The sequence below is a fragment of the Neltuma alba genome, unplaced genomic scaffold (genome assembly GCF_004799145.2).
Source record: "Neltuma alba isolate B1F8T4 unplaced genomic scaffold, ASM479914v2 tig00010614_pilon, whole genome shotgun sequence".
Lineage (NCBI taxonomy): Eukaryota > Viridiplantae > Streptophyta > Magnoliopsida > Fabales > Fabaceae > Neltuma > Neltuma alba.
Window position 1 is genome coordinate 691,030 of NW_021635471.1, and position 16,815 is coordinate 707,844.

A 16,815-nucleotide genomic window follows, 5' to 3' on the forward strand; every position below is an offset into this window, starting at 1 on the left:
CTGACTTAGGAAGTCTCTTAATTTTGCAATAAGATAGATCAAGATACTGCAGATGTATGAGATTTCCTCAGGTATCTCCCTAATTGTGTCATTGGAAGTCAAAGATAAAACTCGCAAACATTTGCACTTACACAACTGATCAAATATTAGGTCCCTCGAAGTCCACTTGAAACCCCACTTATTCAAAAGAGGCAAGAATGTTTGTAATTTTTTTATTTTTTGCAAATTCTCAACCATCTATATTCTCTGTATTCATGACACAAAAAAGATAAGTGACGGGTTTTTTCTAAATTATATGCCACCTCTTTAACCTCTTGCTTGAAACAAAGCTCACCAGATACAAAATTTGCCAAATCATTGAGAATGTCATGCATGACAAAATATGCTTCATTTCCAGAAGACTTCTGAAAAAAGGATCTTGACACAAGCTCTTGGAAGTATTCGTTGCCTACTTCTTCAATTGACTTATTTGATTGAGAGGCTTGTAAGAAATTATGAGCCATCCACAATAGAATTAACTCCTTCTTGCCAAATTCATAATCCTTTGGGAATAATGAACAATAAGCAAAGCATCGCTTTAGATGAGAAGGGAGATAATGATAGCTCAATATCAAAGCAGGAAGAATATTATTATAAGAAATGTTCCATATCTCACTTCTCAAAATGTTGTTCCATTCTTCCCAAGATGATTTCCTGTACAAGAGACTCCCAATTGTTTTCAAGGCCAAAGGCAAACCTTTGCACTTTTTAACAATCTTTCTTCCAATTTCTTCATGATTAAAATTCGTTGGTGGACAATAGTTGCGAAATGCATACTTTGTAAATAACAACCAACCATCTTCATCTGACAAGTGATTTGGGTGATATATTTCATCAGAGGGGAAGGCTAAGGCAACTTTCTCATTGCGTGAAGTAACAAGAATTCTGCTTCCCACAATCCCACCTATGAAAGGTGCTAAAAAAGCTTCCCATAATACGTAATCATCACACCAAACATCATCAAGAACAATAAGAATTTTTTTTTTAGACGACCAATCCTTCAACTTATTTTGAAGTGCATCTAAATCTTCTGTCCCATCGTTAGATGCCATGATTTTCTTGAAAATTATTTTTGTTAACTTCAAAACATCAAAGTCATCAGAAACACAAACCCAAAGTCTGAGGTCAAATTCACTCTTAACCCTTTTATCATTATAAACAAGCTGAGCAAGGGTAGTCTTGCCCAATCCACCCATACCGACTATAGAGATCACAGAAAAGTGACCGTCATTTTGCAACTGCTTAATGATGATATCTTTGTCTTTATCCCTTCCACATATTCCAACTTCATCCACCAAAGAAGTTGTCGGCAGCTTTGTGACAGACCCAACAGCACCATCTTTACCTTTGTTTAATCCCAAACCAATCCTTCTGCTCTCAAGAAATTCAAGGCTTTCAAGGACTTGTTTCATCCTTGATTCAATTTCCTGGTCAAATGAAGTAGCAGAAGCATTGAAGAATTTGCGTACCTTGCTAGTAACACTAGTTTGAGGTTCAGCTTCGGCTTCCAACTTGCGTTTGTAGAGTTCATAGCTAATCTCATCCAAGACATCCTCAGCATCGTACACAGCGTCTTTGAGCTCCAAAAGCCAGGCCCTCACATTTGGATCACTAAACTGCTTATACTCAGCATCATCAATTACACTGTTCACAGATATTAGCATGATCTTCAATTTCTTCACCAGTGTCTCATTCAATCCTCTCTTTTGGAAGTAGCGAAGAGTTTCTCCAGTAGCCAACCGGTCAAAAGCCACCTGAAGGAAGGCAGACATAAAGGCAATGCCAACATCTGCACCAGACATGGTAGGAAGAAGAAAATGATCAAGAAGAGCAAGGGATCGATGAGAGCAAACAGAGAAGCCAGTCTAATGCCAATACAAGGGAAAGTGGCCAAATAACACACAGCAATGTTTTGAGATGCAGACAACTGAAAGTGGCTGTCATCCGTTGAATTAAGGGTGAATGAGTTATTGGAAGTCAGCAATGCCTTAGTGTAACGCGGTTTGTGGGGTCAGTGCCATGTGTTTGATGCCGATTTGCCAAAATGTGATAATCCAAATTATAGCAAAATAAAATCAACACGGGAAAGAAATAAGGAGAGAAAAGGGCAAGAAAATTCAAGATTTCTTCTATCAAGAAGTTGCCAGGGAGAAAATGCCGCTTTTAAGAGAAAATATTAATATTTAATAGTAGACTAATAGAAAACAAAGTTATGGTCGACTAAATATGCTTGAACACATTTTTAGTAATATAAATTTTCCCTTTTTACCCAAAAAAAAAAAGACGAAGATAATAAATTTTTATGAAGAAAAAAACTTCTTCACCAGAGTCTCATTCAATCCAATCTTTTGAAAGTAGTGAAGAGTTTCACCAGAAGCCAACCGGTCGAAAGCCATTTGAAGGAAGAAAGACAAAACAGCACCACCAACAAATTCCGCAGCCATGGCATAAATTACAAGGAAAAGGAAGAAGAAGAAGAAGAGTAGGGATTGATAGTAACAAACAGAGAAGTGCGCCAAAACCAGTGAGAAGATTCATTCAACATTATATTCCACATCATGAAGAGAAGAAGCCACCGCGAAGTTGCAGGGAAAAAAAAAAAATATATATATATATATATATATTATAAACGTAGTGTAAATTGGGTGTAAATTGCCCAAAAATTTTAAAATCGTAGCAATACTGTTTCCTATTATTAAAAATATTGACTATCAGGTGGCAATACCAGAGAAACTGCGAAATTTGCGACGGCGGAACTGAAGATCTGGATCACATCCTCAGACTTCGCAATGTGGCCTACTCCTGTTGGCTTAGGCTGACCGTTTGTTTCATAATTTTCTTTGTTTCTTGCAACCCTCCCCCACTTGTACTTATCTTTTGAGTAGTGAATTTCCTTTCCAACTCCCAAAAAAAAAAAAATCAAAATTATTATTTTAACAGTCCATCATGGAGTCACAGGATATTATTGTTATGATTTTAAACTTTCAGAATATATTTGTACTGAAAAAAATTTCTAGGTGCCCAGTAAAAAACTTCCTAAGTAAATTTCCACTATAACCCATTTAATAATTCTGTTTTGTTGAATTATTTTAGTTTATATATTACTTTTACGAGAACTATATCTTCAGTCCTTTAATTTGTATAATGTTTTGTTTTGGTCCTTTAATTTTACAAAGTATTTTTTATGGTCTTTTAAATGATTCAAGAAAAAATAAAAACAAATATAAAAATTATCATAAGTTTTATTATATAGAAGTCATGAATAATATACACATGTATACACACGTATCTTCTCCTCGGCTTTTTTTTTTTTTTTTGCTAAAGCATAGGTATTTTTCTATTAGAGTAATCCCATTCGAGGCACTGTCGAACACTAAATGTGGACACCTCTCTCAGCAAGGATTTGAACATTGGTTCACGACGTTATGGGAGACTAGCCCCTTCCGCTAGACTTAACTCTCGTCGGTTCTCCTCGGCTTATTTGTCTTAACATGCTTGAACACTTTTTTAGTGGTATGAATTGGATTTCCCTTTTTACAGGCGGGAAAAAAAAACAAAACAAGAAAATAATGGAAAAAAAAAAACAAAGGTGAGAGTTAGGACGTATACAGTGTTATTAAAAATAAGGCACATGATAATTTAAAAAAAAGGTTGAAATTGCCTCTATATTCATATTATTTTAATTAAGTAATTAATAAAGGGAAAAAGACAAAAAAATGTTACTTAAACTTCATAATCCCCAAATGGAATGTTAAATTTGAAAAATCCCACCAAATTGGGATTATTATGTGAAAAGAAAAGACCAAATTGCCCTTCATTTTAAATATTATTTTTAAAATATCACAGTCCCTACTAGCCGGCCGGTCACCGGAGCTCCGGTGACCAGCCGACAATTGGTCACCGAAGCTCCGTCAATCAGAAAATTTTTTTTGAAAATTTTTACAACTTCAATATAATGGTTAACAACTTTTGTAATACTATTAACAACTTCAATATAGCAATTAACAACAGGTTTTTTGGGAAATTCAACAAACTCCGGCGATCGGAAACAATTTTTTTGAAAATTTTTACAATTTCAATATAACCATTAACAACTTTTATAATACTATTAACAACTTCAGTATAGCAATTAACAACAGGTTTTCTGGGAAATTCAACAAACTTCGGTGACCGGAAACAATTTTTTTGAAGCTTTTTACAACTTCAATATAACCGTTAACAACTTTTGTAACACTATTAACAACTTCAGTATAGCAATTAACAACAGGTTTTCTGGGAAATTCAACAAACTCCGGTGATCGGAAACAATATTTTTGAAAATTTTTACAACTTCAATATAACAGTTAACAACTTTTATAACGCTATTAACAACTTTAGTATATCAGTTAACAACAGATTTTTTGAAAAATTCAACAATTGGTCGCCGGAACTCCGATGGAGGAAAACAATTTTTTTTGAAAATTTTTACAACTTCAGTATAACGGTTAACAACTTTTGTAACCCTATTAACAATTTCAGTATAGCGGTTAACAACAGGTTTTTGAGTTTGTTAAAGGCATTACTGAAGTTATAAAAATGCCAACTTTTGAACTTTTCAAAAAACTTGTTGTTAACTGTTATATCGAAGTTGTTAATCGTTATACTGGAGTTGTAAAATTTTTCCAAAAAACGTAATTGTTAATGTTATACTGAAGTTGAAAATTTTTACAAGTTCAGTATAACAGTTAATAACTTTTATAATGTATTAACAACTTCAATATAACAATTAACAACAGATTTTTTAGGAAATTCAACAAGCTCCGGCGACCGGAAATAATTTTTTTTGAAAATTTTTACAACTTCAGTATAACGGTTAACAACTTTTGTAACTCTATTAACAACTTCAGTATAGCAGTTAACAACAGTTTTTTCAAAAAAATTCAAAAAGTGGCATTTTTATAACTTCAATAATGCCTTTAAGAAACTCAAAAACCTGCTGTTAACCGCTATACTAAAGTTGTTAATAAGGTTACAAAAGTTGTTAACCGTTATACTGAAGTTGTAAAAATTTTCAAAAAAAATTGTTTTCCTCTGCAAGAGCTCTGGCGACCAATTGTTGAGTTTTTCAAAAAATCTGTTGTTAACTAATATGATAAAGTTGTTAATAGCATTACAAAAGTTGTTAACGGTTATATTGAAGTTGTAAAAATTTTCAAAAAATTGTTTCCGGTCACCGGAGTTTGTTGAATTTCCCAGAAAACCTGTTGTTAATTGCTATACTGAAGTTGTTAATAGAATTATAAAAGTTGTTAACCGTTATACTGAAGTTGTAAAAATTTTCAAAAAAAATTGTTTTCCTCCACCGGACCTCCGGCAACCAATTGTTGAATTTTTTGAAAAATCTGTTGTTAACTGATATACTAAAGTTATTAATAGCGTTACAAAAGTTGTTAACGGTTATATTGAGGTTGTAAGAATTTTCAACAAAATTGTTTCCAGTCGCCGGAGTTTGTTGAATTTTCTAAAAAACCTGTTGTTAATTGCTATACTGAAGTTATTAATAGCGTTACAAAAGTTGTTAACGGTTATATTGAAGTTGTAAAAATTTTCAAAAAAATTGTTTCCGGTCGCCGGAGTTTGTTGAATTTCCCAAAAAACCTGTTGTTAATTGCTATATTAAAGTTGTTAATAGCATTACAAAAGTTATGAACGATTATATTGAAGTTGTAAAATTTTCAAAAAAATTGTTTCCGGTTGCCGGAGTTTGTTGCATTTCTCAGAAAGCCTGTTGTTAATTGTTATACTGAAATTGTTAATAGCATAGCAAAAGTTGTTAACTGTTATATTGAAGTTGTAAAAATTTTCAAAAAAAAAAAATTCCGACCAACGGAGCTCCGGTGACCAATTGTCGGCTGGTTGCCGGAGCTCTGGTGACTGCCGCTGCCGGAGCTCCGGTGATCGGCCGGCTAGTAAGGGCTGTGATATTTTAAAAATAATATTTAAAATGAAGGGCAATTTGATCTTTTCTTTTCACGTAATAACCCCAAATTGGGATTTTTCAAATTTAACATACCATTTGGGGATTATAAAGTTCTTCGTCCTTTTTCTTTTCTCTTTGAATCTCTAGGAAGCACTAATTTTCTTTATCCATTTTCTTTTCTGTTTACCGAACAACCCATCGTAATTATTGTGTTTCGAAATTTCAAATGAACTTTATTGACCTTGCAAATTACTTTTAGACACTGACACACCTAAATTTAAAGAATTTATAATAAAAAAACTTAAAATTGCAATTATCTTCAACCATTAGTTCTGCTCGGTAGTTTTGAAAATGTTGTCTTTTCTTGGTTTTTTTTTTTTGGTTGTATAAGTCAGAGTATAAAGACTACTGTTTATTATTTTAACCAAGGGCTTGTTAGTGTCTATTTTCATAGCTTTATCTTGTTGTATATACGGCTTAATAAAAAAAAAGTTAGTCTAAATAATGGATTTTTTTTTTGGAGGCAACTAATTTCTAAACTTATGCACAGATAAACTTAAAAAACCTAATATTAAATTAATCAACACAATACTATTATATTATTGATATCATCAATAATATTAATTAAAATAATAAAGTTGTTTTAAGAGTAAGCTGCGGATTAATTATATTTGGGACCAACACATGCTTTAGACACTAGAACACGACTAACAAATTTTTGAATTTAAATTTTATATTACAGTAATAACAACAAATTTACCAACTTAGATTGGCATAAATAATGGGGGATTTCATTATTTAAGCAAATGGTTAAATTTCGAATCCACACCTTACGTATATCTTTTACTCTCAAGATTTTGAAAGGTTCAGTCTCTGCTATTGACAAAATTATATTTCTAACTAATGCTATAATAATAATAATGTTGATTAATGGACATGTGATATGGCCACTTTATTTATTTAAGACTTAATTCTTTATTTATATAAGGTATTAATTTTTGAAAAAAATTTCAAAAAAATTCTAAATTTTAAAATTCCAAATCAAGAATAACTAAAAAAATGTGTTATCATTTTCTTTTTAAATTTTGTTAATTGTTATTAAAATATAATAAACAAAACTGATTTAAAATTTTAAAATTCAAAAGTATTTTTTTTTTGGAGATTTTTCCTTAATTTTTTCCCTCCGATTTTGAAGTTTTAAATATCACAACTTAAAATAAAATAAAGAGCTATAGAGAGAAATTTTCTTGTAAGGACATTAAAATACATGCAATGGAAAATTTGTGCCTAGGAAATATAATAAAAAGGGCATTATTGGATGCTCAATTTGCTTTCCTCATGTGTCCCTCTGTCCCACATGTCCACAGCGCTTATCTCACATGTCCCCGGCGCTTATGAAGAAATTATGGTTTGATGGGACCCTCTTCCAATACCACCCAAAATTTTTAAAAAATAATACTCTTCAGTCCTAAATATAAAATTTATTTTGTAATATAAAATTATATTATAAAATAAATATTATATTTAAGATAAGAGAGAGTATCAATTGGATATCAAGAATTAGAATAACATGACAATAATAAATAATTCATAAACTAAAAAGGTCTTATATTTTCTTAATTTGAAAGCCGATGAAACAAAATTATTAAGAGTTTGATAATTAATTTGAAAATATTAAGAAAAATAATTAATCTAGTTATTCTTAAAAAACATGTGTTTATTTTTTTAAAACAACTTTTTTAATTATTTGCATTGAAAAGTATTTTCTTGACAAAAAATCATATCAATATATATATGCAATTAATAAGAAAAGTTTACCAAAGAACTATAAATTTAGAGGATAAAGTGAATTAAAATCTTAAATTTAGAAGGAAAAAAATCATCTACTAACTTTTATAATTTAGAGCCAGACGGAGTAATAATTTTTTACTTGAATAATAATACCAGTAAAATAAATATTATATAATTTCTGTTGTATAAAAAATATATTATATGTGTTGTTTGTCAACAAATTATTATCTATGTTATATACTAATGAGATAAGTAATTTTTTCAGTCGTGAAGTTCATCATAAACTTGCTCTAATAAACTCTCCAAATCCAATGGCCTAACATTTCAATTCAGTGTGTGTGTGTTCTCAATTTTTATACAATTAATTCATTTAAAATAAAGCATATATAAAAAAAGAATCGGTGGTTAAGTTGGTTGGTAGTGTTTTAAATACTGATTTTTCTTGTGTATTGACAATTACCCTTAATTCATGTAGGGTGGGATCCAGCATCAAGTGTAAATGTGTTTGATTCTGCTGTTGGACATTCAAGTTTGGCTCTTGATTTTAGAAGATGATTTCTGACAAACAAATAATCTCTGCAAAATTAGTGTGAAGTTGCTCAATGTGCAATCAAGTAAATATTTCTCATCCTGTAATTTCCATCCAGCCAAGAAAGCATGAAACTTCAACCTGCCACAACATGGAGAGAATTTTTTTTTTTAAAAAAAAAGGTCAACTATAATAATAAAACGAGGGTTGTTAATACATGTAGTCATAGCCTAAACAGAAAAGGGGGAAAAAGAAAAATAACGAGAAAGTTGCAGATTGGGAGAAAGTATCAACTAAGGTTACATTTAGTAACTAAAATTTTGTGAAAACATGGAGAGAAATCAACACCAAAATTAGTATTTGTTCACATTTGAATCAGAAAAATGTGTACTAAAATGTGTGGCTTTAGATCATAATACAAAAATCAATACAGTATGTCTATCGAGGAGTAAATACTCTGTGCGAATTGATTTTAATACTCTGATCTATAATATTCCACCTTCTAGGTGTTAAGATTTATTATTAACTGATATTTTCGAAAAAGAAAACATGTAAACCATTTTTTAAGAATTTTCATTGAATCCGACTATATAAGGTCATATTACTTTTTTAAAGAACAAAAAACAATTTTCAATCAATCTCTGCTTAAAAAATTTCTGTATGTGTGCTTACCCCCTGAAGAGATCTTCACGGCAAGCCACAGAACCAAAAAGCATCTTCAGTGAGTCCATTGACAATGCTTTAGATTGGGAACTGAAGTGACAGAATAATCTTATTTGTTATTGCCCCTAACAAGACAGAATACCAGAATAAATTTTTAGAATTCAAATATATAGATGCTAATGTGAAAGGAGTTCTTAGTTTTATAATGGGAATGTACTTCTCAGGTAATCAAGCGAACAGAAACTTTGAAGCAACGTTAGGAAGAGAGTGAATGTAAAATAATCGAGGTATGATCACCAATGTATACTTTTTCTATTGATTGCGTTAAACAGAAAGGAATATGTGTATAGGAATAGATACACAGCAAAAGATACCTGAGGGTTTGCTAATAAATATTAATTTCAGGGATGTCCTGAATGTACTGATAGAGTTGAGTCGCTGTTACACGTAATTCGTGACTGTGCTAGCGCGGTTGAGGCTTGGTCCCGACTCATCCCATCGAATGTGGCATTACAGTTTTTCTCTATACAGGACCTGCAAGGATGGACAGGTTGGAACCTCAAGCAAAGTTGCTCTGTTGATGGGGTTCGGTGGGCTGTTTACTTCTCGCTCATGAGCCGCTCTTTATGGTCAGCACGCAACGCTAGGATTTTTGAAGCGAAGAGAGCCAACTATGCTAATCTTGTTTCCATGGTCAAAGCCAATGCTGTTCTGAGTGTGAGGAAGGCTAATGTATGAAAAACGATGTTGATTTTTCCATTATTTGTATATTTGAGTGGGAAAAAAAAAATTGGTGTTTAGGCTGGTTGGTAGTGTCCTAGGTACTGATTTTAATGCATGAAATGGGGATTCAAGTTTGGTTCTTCATTTTAGAGGAGAATTCTATGAAATCAAAGTAGAAGGAAACAAATGATAGCCAGTCTATTTCTTTTTTATTTCTTTCATTTTTTGGGGTATCATTAACTCTAATTTTACACACTTTCCCCCTCCATTAGCGAAAACTAAAACATGTCAAGACGTTTATCCTGTTTAATAATCTAAAGTTATTTTCTCTTGAGTTGCCACTGTTTAGCGAGTGGCAAAGTTGGAAGATGATTTCTGACAAATATATCCTTATCAAGAAATCATGAAACTTTAACCTGCCACAACATGAAGAGAAATTAACATCAAAACTAATATTTGTTGACATTTGAATCAGAAAAATGTGTACCAAAATTTTTGGTTGACATAAATCATTGTAGTTACAATTGATTACGCTTATAGAGAAGTGAGTACTTTTTATGAATTGATTGGCTTATCAAGTCAATTATAACAATTTGAATGCCATAGTCTATAATATTCCACTTCTAGCTTCTAGGTGTTAAGATTTAGAGTAAAATACTTTATCGTTTCTTGTATTTTGTCCTAATTACACAAACCTCTTTTTTATTTTGAAAATATATACTTAAGTCCAAATTGTTAACTATGTTAAAAATATTCTAAAAATTTGCTTTTTTAATTAAAATTGGTGTTGAACTATTTTTTATTTATTGATTTATCTTTCCTCATACTATATCCTTAAATTTTGGCTAAAACTATTTTGAAAATTTTGAAAATTTGTTTATTTACCTTAATTTTATTTTTATTTTTATAAATAGTTATTTGCTTAATGTTTTTATCATGTTGGGACAGAAAATTAAGTAATTTAGTTAATATAACCATAAAAAATTGAATAAAAATTTGATTAGTTCTTTAAATAAATATATAATTAATCAAATAAGTTATAAATATTTGCAACAAAATTTTGGTTTAAAAATTTTAAATTATAAATTATATAACGTCCCAAACTCACATAATTTAGATTATATGATGAACAAATAAGTGTTTAAAATATTTTCTAGTCATTTTAAAAAAAACCAAATAAATAAATTTCAATATGTCATGAAGAATTAAATTATATGATTCTATAATATAATCAAAATTTATAAATTTTATAACATATAAAGAACCTTGAAACTAGATGTATTATAATTATCTTTTTTTTATCAAAAATTATTTTTTTGACGTATAAATATTTAAATAATATTTACGTTAAAAAGAGATATTTTGGTCAAAATAAAAGTTTGGAAGTCAAGCTTAATTAACAGTTAGAAGGTTTATGTGATATACATTTTAATTTCAAGAACAATTTATATATATTTTCAAAATAGAGGAAATATTTCTGTAATTTAGGTGAAACAAGGAGGTAATAAATGTATTATACTCTAAGATTTATCATTAACTGATATTTCAAAAAACAATGTAAACCATTTTTTTAAAAAAATTTTCATTGAATCTGACTATAATAGTCATAATACTACCTCCGATCCTTAATATAAGACCTTGTTTGACTTTTTGTTTGGTCCTAATTATAAGACCCCAATCCATTTTGTCTCTCATATTTATGCATTTTTTTCCAAGATAATCCTTCTAATAATGATAGTTCTAGCCAATACACTTAATTAGCAAGGATATTTTAGGAATGACAACACTTATTTATTACAAATAACTAACTTAATTTATTTCCTTAATCTCCTCAAATAAGTCAACTGGGTCTTATAATTAGGACCGGAGGCAGTACTTCTTTAAAGAAGGAAAAAAAATTATTTTCAATCAATCTTTGCCTCAAAAATTTCAGCTTTTCCATGTCTTTACCTATCTAGCATCAGAATATAATTAAGATCTATCAAAACTAATACATGTAATGTAAGTATGTTACCGGAGCCAAAGTTCATTCTAAAAAATATATAGAAACGTCAAATTTAAAATATAAAACAAAGCTTTTCCAAAAAACATAAAACATAAAACAAAGCTTTAAAAATTCTATTCATTCATCTAAATAAGTTCCTCTAAAGTATATGTATCGGTATCTCTTTTCACTTTAAGAAATTCAGAGATTTTCACACTTCAAGTAAATAAATGATTCAGCAGAATAGTTAAAAGCAAGAGCATAGAAACAGAGAAGAAGAAATTTAAGTATGTATTATGATGCTTTCATTCCTTCTCACTTGGACAAAGAGGCTTAATTTTATTGAGCTTGGCTGATAAAAAATCATATGAATGACCCAATAGAGAACGTGGCACATTTATTTGAGCAAATGAAGTTCTGGTTTTTCCCCAAAGTTTTATTTCTAAACTTGTGTTTAACAAACGTAATTTTGCAAACAGAAAGGAAACTTAGAAGGTGGCCAGAAAATACAATAATTTGGTCACTTTCCCTTCACAAACTGATTATCGATCCAGATGCCCAAAATGATTCAAATTGTGGATACTCTCCAAATGTTCAAGCCTAAGAACAATTCCATGATACAATCATCAACAGCTTCTTTCCTTTTTCAGCTCTGCTTACTCAAGTCTCTCTGTAAAGTGCGCGGCGATCATATATCAGTAAAAATCAATAAGAATGTAATATCTAACAGTATTTGAAAAATATTCGGCAATGTGAGTGAGTAATGGAAATTTATTTGTATAAATAATTCATTTCAAATCTCCTTCCAGTATGTGTGCTTACCCCCTGAAGAGATCTTCATGGCAAGCCAAAGAACAAAAAAGCATCTTCATTTGTTATTGCCCCTAACAAGAAAGAATACCAGAATAAATTTTTAGAATTCAAATATATAGATGTTAATGTGAAAGGAGTGCTTAGTTTTATAATGGGAATGTAGTTCTTAGGTAATCAAGCAAAGAGAAACTTTGAAGCAACGTTAAGAAGAGAGCGAATATAAAATAATTCCAGGTATGATCACCAATGCATACTTTTTCTATTGATTGCGTTAAACAGAAAGGAATATGTGTATAGGAATAGATACACAGCAAAAGATACCTGAGGGTTTGCAAGAAATAATAACGTGAGGGATGTGAGCAATCTTTTCCCAATCTTCCCCTTCTGGTTTCTGGCATCTTTGTTTAAGCGTCGGACAAGCTCCCCTAATTTCAAGGTAATAAATGGAACTGGGGAGGCCCTCCTTGGGCAAGCATTGGAGTCTCGGACAATTCACAATAGTCAAATCTTTGAGGGAGGGCGATTGACAAAGAGCCTTGTAGTCCAACATTCTGAGATTGGAACAGTTGTAGATCCAAAGAGAAGTAAGAGAAGTTGGGAGTAGTCCTGGTTCAGGTAGAGACTCCACCACATCATCACCTGAGATGCTCAAGTGACGTAGAAAATCACACTTGTGCAAACCCCATTGCATTCGACATGCAAACAGTTTCGGGCATTTGCTGATAGAAAGTTGCATCAGTTTTGATGGCAGACCCCCCTCTGGCAACGATTCCATTTGCTCACAATCTCTTATAGATAGTCGACTAAGAGACGGAGCAAAAATGTTGATATGCTCAGGTTCTGATTTCAAATCCTCCAAATCTTCAAACGAGCAATAGTTTAGCCTAGGGGCAGAATACCCCTCTTCCGGAAAGGATACGAATTTTGGACACTTCTCAATGCGCAAAATTTCAAGATTCCCATGGTTGCGCCCCTCTGAAATAGAAATCATTTCAAGATTATTACACTCAGACAGATGCAAACCCTCAAGTGCAGGGAATTGATCCAATGGGAAGGTCCCAAGGGACCCACAACTTCTAACTATCTGTATGAGACGAAGTGAGTCATGATGTTGCTTCAATGGGAACTCCCAATCCGGACAGTCACAAATCGCAACCTCTTCAATACAGGAGTTATTAATGGTTTGCTCAATCTTTTGAAGCAAACTCACATTCTTGCATGGTCCATGAAAGCGGAGTTCTTTTAGAGTGGATGGGATATATTCCAACCGCACGTTTCCATAGTTTTTAAGAGTCAACCGTTGAATTGTTGAGGCTCGTGGAACCAAAGCTACAAGTTGTGGGCAATCTCCAATAACAAGATCATCTAAAGAAAGAAGTTGTTCCGGCAAATTCTCTTTCAGCTTTGGACAATCTATTATACAAAGAACTTTAAGGCATGGGAAGGCCCTTGAAGCAGTGGTACAATCCCATTTCTCCCAATTCACCATTCCCTCGAGCTTCAAGGTTTCAAGAGATCTAAATGGAACAGTAGAATAATCACTTCCGAGAAATTCAGCACCAATAGCCACAATGCCATCCACCTTTCTAATGAACAGTGACTTGAGAGACGGCAAAAGGCCTAACGATGGCAACACAAAACAATACTTGCAACTGTTTAACTGGAGCTCCACTACGTTGGACAATGTGTTATCAGCAAACCAATCTGGAAACCTTGTGCCACCATAGTACTCGACTGATAGTTTCTTCAAATTTTGGTGAGGTCGGAGCTTCTCTAGCACATCCCTCTCATTCTGAGAATCATCGTTGGTGTCTTCATTCCATTCGAAGCGTAACTCCTCAAGGTTACATTTTTCTTTCAAGTTGGCTTGCAAGGCATCCATTCCATGAACTACATTCTGCAACTTATAAATTGAAAGCTGTCCTTGAAGATTGAGTTCGCCTAATTGTTTGATGTTGAACTCATTACTTTTGCCCACTTCAAATGATGTCAGACGAACTTGAAGATTTTTCATCTCTCCCATATTTGGTGGAATCTTTTTCAAGCTAATGAATTGTAAATCTAAAAGACGTAAATTGTTTAGGTTATGAAAATCAACAGGCAACTCAACCAAGAGTCTGCAATTGACCAACCACAATATTTGTAGGTTATACAGCAGACATATTGATTCAGGAAGTCTCTTAATTTCTTCACAAAAAGATAGATCAAGACACCGTAGATGTATGAGATTTCCTATAGAATCAGGTATCTCCTTAATTGTTTTATTGGAAGCCAGAGATAAAAATCGCAAGCATTTGCACTTACATAATTGGTCAAATATTAGGTCGCTTGAAATCCACCCAAAACTAGGAAGAGGCAAGAATATTTGTAATTTTTTCATTTTTTCCAAATTTTCAAACTGTCCATATTCTCTATATTGATGACCCCAAAAAGATAAGTGACGGGTTTTTTCTACATTATATGCCGCCTCTTTAACCTCTTGCTTGAAACAAAGCTCTCCTGATACAAAATTTGCCAAATCATTGAAAATGTCATGCATAACAAAAAATGATTTTAGTGTAGAAGACTCCTGAAAAAAAGATCTTGACACAAGCTCTTGGAAGTATTCATTGCCTACTTCTTCAATTGACTTATTTGATTGAGAGGCTTGTAAGAAATTGTGAGCCGTCCACAATCCAATCAATTGCTCCTTGAGAAATTCATAATCTTTCGGGAATAATGAACAAAAAGCAAAACATTGCTTGAGATGAGAAGGGAGATAATGATAGCTCAATATCAAAGCAGGAAGAATATTATTATAAGAAATGTTCCATATCTCACTTCCCAAAATGTTGTTCCATTCCTCCCAAGATGATTTCTTGTACAAGAGACTCCCAATTGTTTTCAAGGCCAAAGGCAAACCTTTGCACTTTTTAACAATCTTTCTTCCAATTTCTTCATGATTAAAATTCGTTGGTGGACAACAGTTGCGAAATGCATACTTTGTAAATAACAACCAACCATCTTCATCTGACAAGTGATTTGGGTGATATATTTCATCAGAGGGGACAGCTAAGGCAACTTTCTCATTGCGTGAAGTAACAAGAATTCTGCTTCCCACAACCCCACCTATGAAAGGTGCTAAAAAAGCTTCCCATAATGCGTAATCATCACACCAAACATCATCAAGAACAATAAGAAATTTTTCTTTAGACGACCAATCCTTCAACTTATTTTGAAGTGCATCTAAATCTTCTGCCTCATCGTTAGATGCCATGATTTTTTTGAAAATTATTTTTGTCAACCTCAAAACATCAAAGTCATCAGAAAACATATCCAAAGTCTGAGGTCAAATTCACTCTTAACCCTTTTATCATTATAAACAAGCTGAGCAAGGGTGGTCTTGCCCAGCCCACCCATACCGACTATAGAGATCACAGAAAAGTGACGGTCATTTTGCAACTGCTTAATGATGATATCTTTGTCCTTATCCCTTCCACATATTCCAACTTCATCCACCAAAGAAGTTGTCGGCAACCTTGTGACAGACCCAACAGCACCATCTTTACCTTCTTTTAATCCCAAACCAATCCTTCTGCTCTCAAGAAATTCAAGGTTTTCAAGGACTTGTTTCATCCTTGATTCAATTTCCTGGTCAAATGAAGCAGAAGAAGCAAAGAAGAATTTTCGTACCTTGCTAGTACACAGTTTGAGTTTCCGCTTCGGCTTCCAACTTGCGTTTGTAGACTTCATAGTTAATCTCATCCAAGACATCCTCAGCATCGTACACAGCATCTTTGAGCTCCAAAAGCCAGGCCCTCACATTTTGATCACTAAACTGCTTATACTCAGCATCAACAATTACACTGTTCACAGATATTAGCATGATCTTCAATTTCTTCACCAGTGTCTCGTTCAATCCTCTCTTTTGGAAGTAGCGAAGGGTTTCTCCAGTTGCCAACCGGTCAAAAGCCACCTGAAGGAAGGCAGACAGAAAGGCAATGCCAACATCTGCACCAGACATGGTAGGAAGGAAAAAAATGATGAAGAAGAGTAAGGGATCGATGACAGCAAACAGAGAAGCGCGTCTAATGCCAATACAAGGGAAAGTTAAAAGCTCTTTGGCCAAACAACACACAGCAATGTTTTGAGATGCGCATAACAGAAAGTGGCCGTCATCTATTGACTTAAAGGTGAATGAATTATTGGAAGTCAGGGTCCCAACGTAGGATGAAGATGCGTCTTAGTGTAACGCGGTTTGTGGGGTCAGTGCCATGTGTTTGATGCCGATTTGCCAAAATGTGAGAATCCAAATTATGGCAGAATAAGATACAT

The 16,815-nt window shown here is 32.7% G+C and overlaps 2 protein-coding genes across 2 annotated transcripts; both read right to left on the reverse strand.

Moving 5' to 3' along the window:
- Positions 1-107: 107 nt before the first annotated feature.
- On the reverse strand, positions 108-2,483 carry LOC114757643 (putative disease resistance RPP13-like protein 1). Its single transcript, XM_028946727.1, has 2 exons — positions 2,364-2,483; positions 108-1,904 (listed from the first exon to the last, which is right to left on the reverse strand). Exons 1-2 carry the CDS (start codon positions 2,481-2,483, stop codon positions 213-215), a joined length of 1,812 nt encoding a protein of 603 aa, XP_028802560.1. The 3' UTR covers positions 108-212.
- Positions 2,484-12,525: 10,042 nt separating this feature from the next.
- LOC114757644 (putative disease resistance RPP13-like protein 1) lies at positions 12,526-15,757 on the reverse strand. Its single transcript, XM_028946728.1, has 3 exons — positions 15,483-15,757; positions 12,823-14,618; positions 12,526-12,572 (listed from the first exon to the last, which is right to left on the reverse strand). The coding sequence occupies exons 1-3, from the start codon at positions 15,755-15,757 to the stop codon at positions 12,526-12,528; spliced, it is 2,118 nt and encodes a 705-aa protein (XP_028802561.1).
- Positions 15,758-16,815: the final 1,058 nt, after the last annotated feature.

Coding starts and splice junctions, on each gene's coding strand:
- LOC114757644 (XM_028946728.1), bottom strand. CDS start 15,757: ATGGCATCTAACGATGAGGCAGAAGATTTAGATGCACTTCAAAATAAG. Junction 14,619..15,482: donor GGTTGGTTGTTATTTACAAA/GTATGCATTTCG, acceptor GGTCAATTGCAG/ACTCTTGGTTGAGTTGCCTG. Junction 12,573..12,822: donor TATTTCTTGCAAACCCTCAG/GTATCTTTTGCT, acceptor CTTTCTTGTTAG/GGGCAATAACAAATGAAGAT.
- LOC114757643 (XM_028946727.1), bottom strand. CDS start 2,483: ATGGCTGCGGAATTTGTTGGTGGTGCTGTTTTGTCTTTCTTCCTTCAA. Junction 1,905..2,363: donor TTGGATTGAATGAGACTCTG/GTGAAGAAGTTT, acceptor TATTGGCATTAG/ACTGGCTTCTCTGTTTGCTC.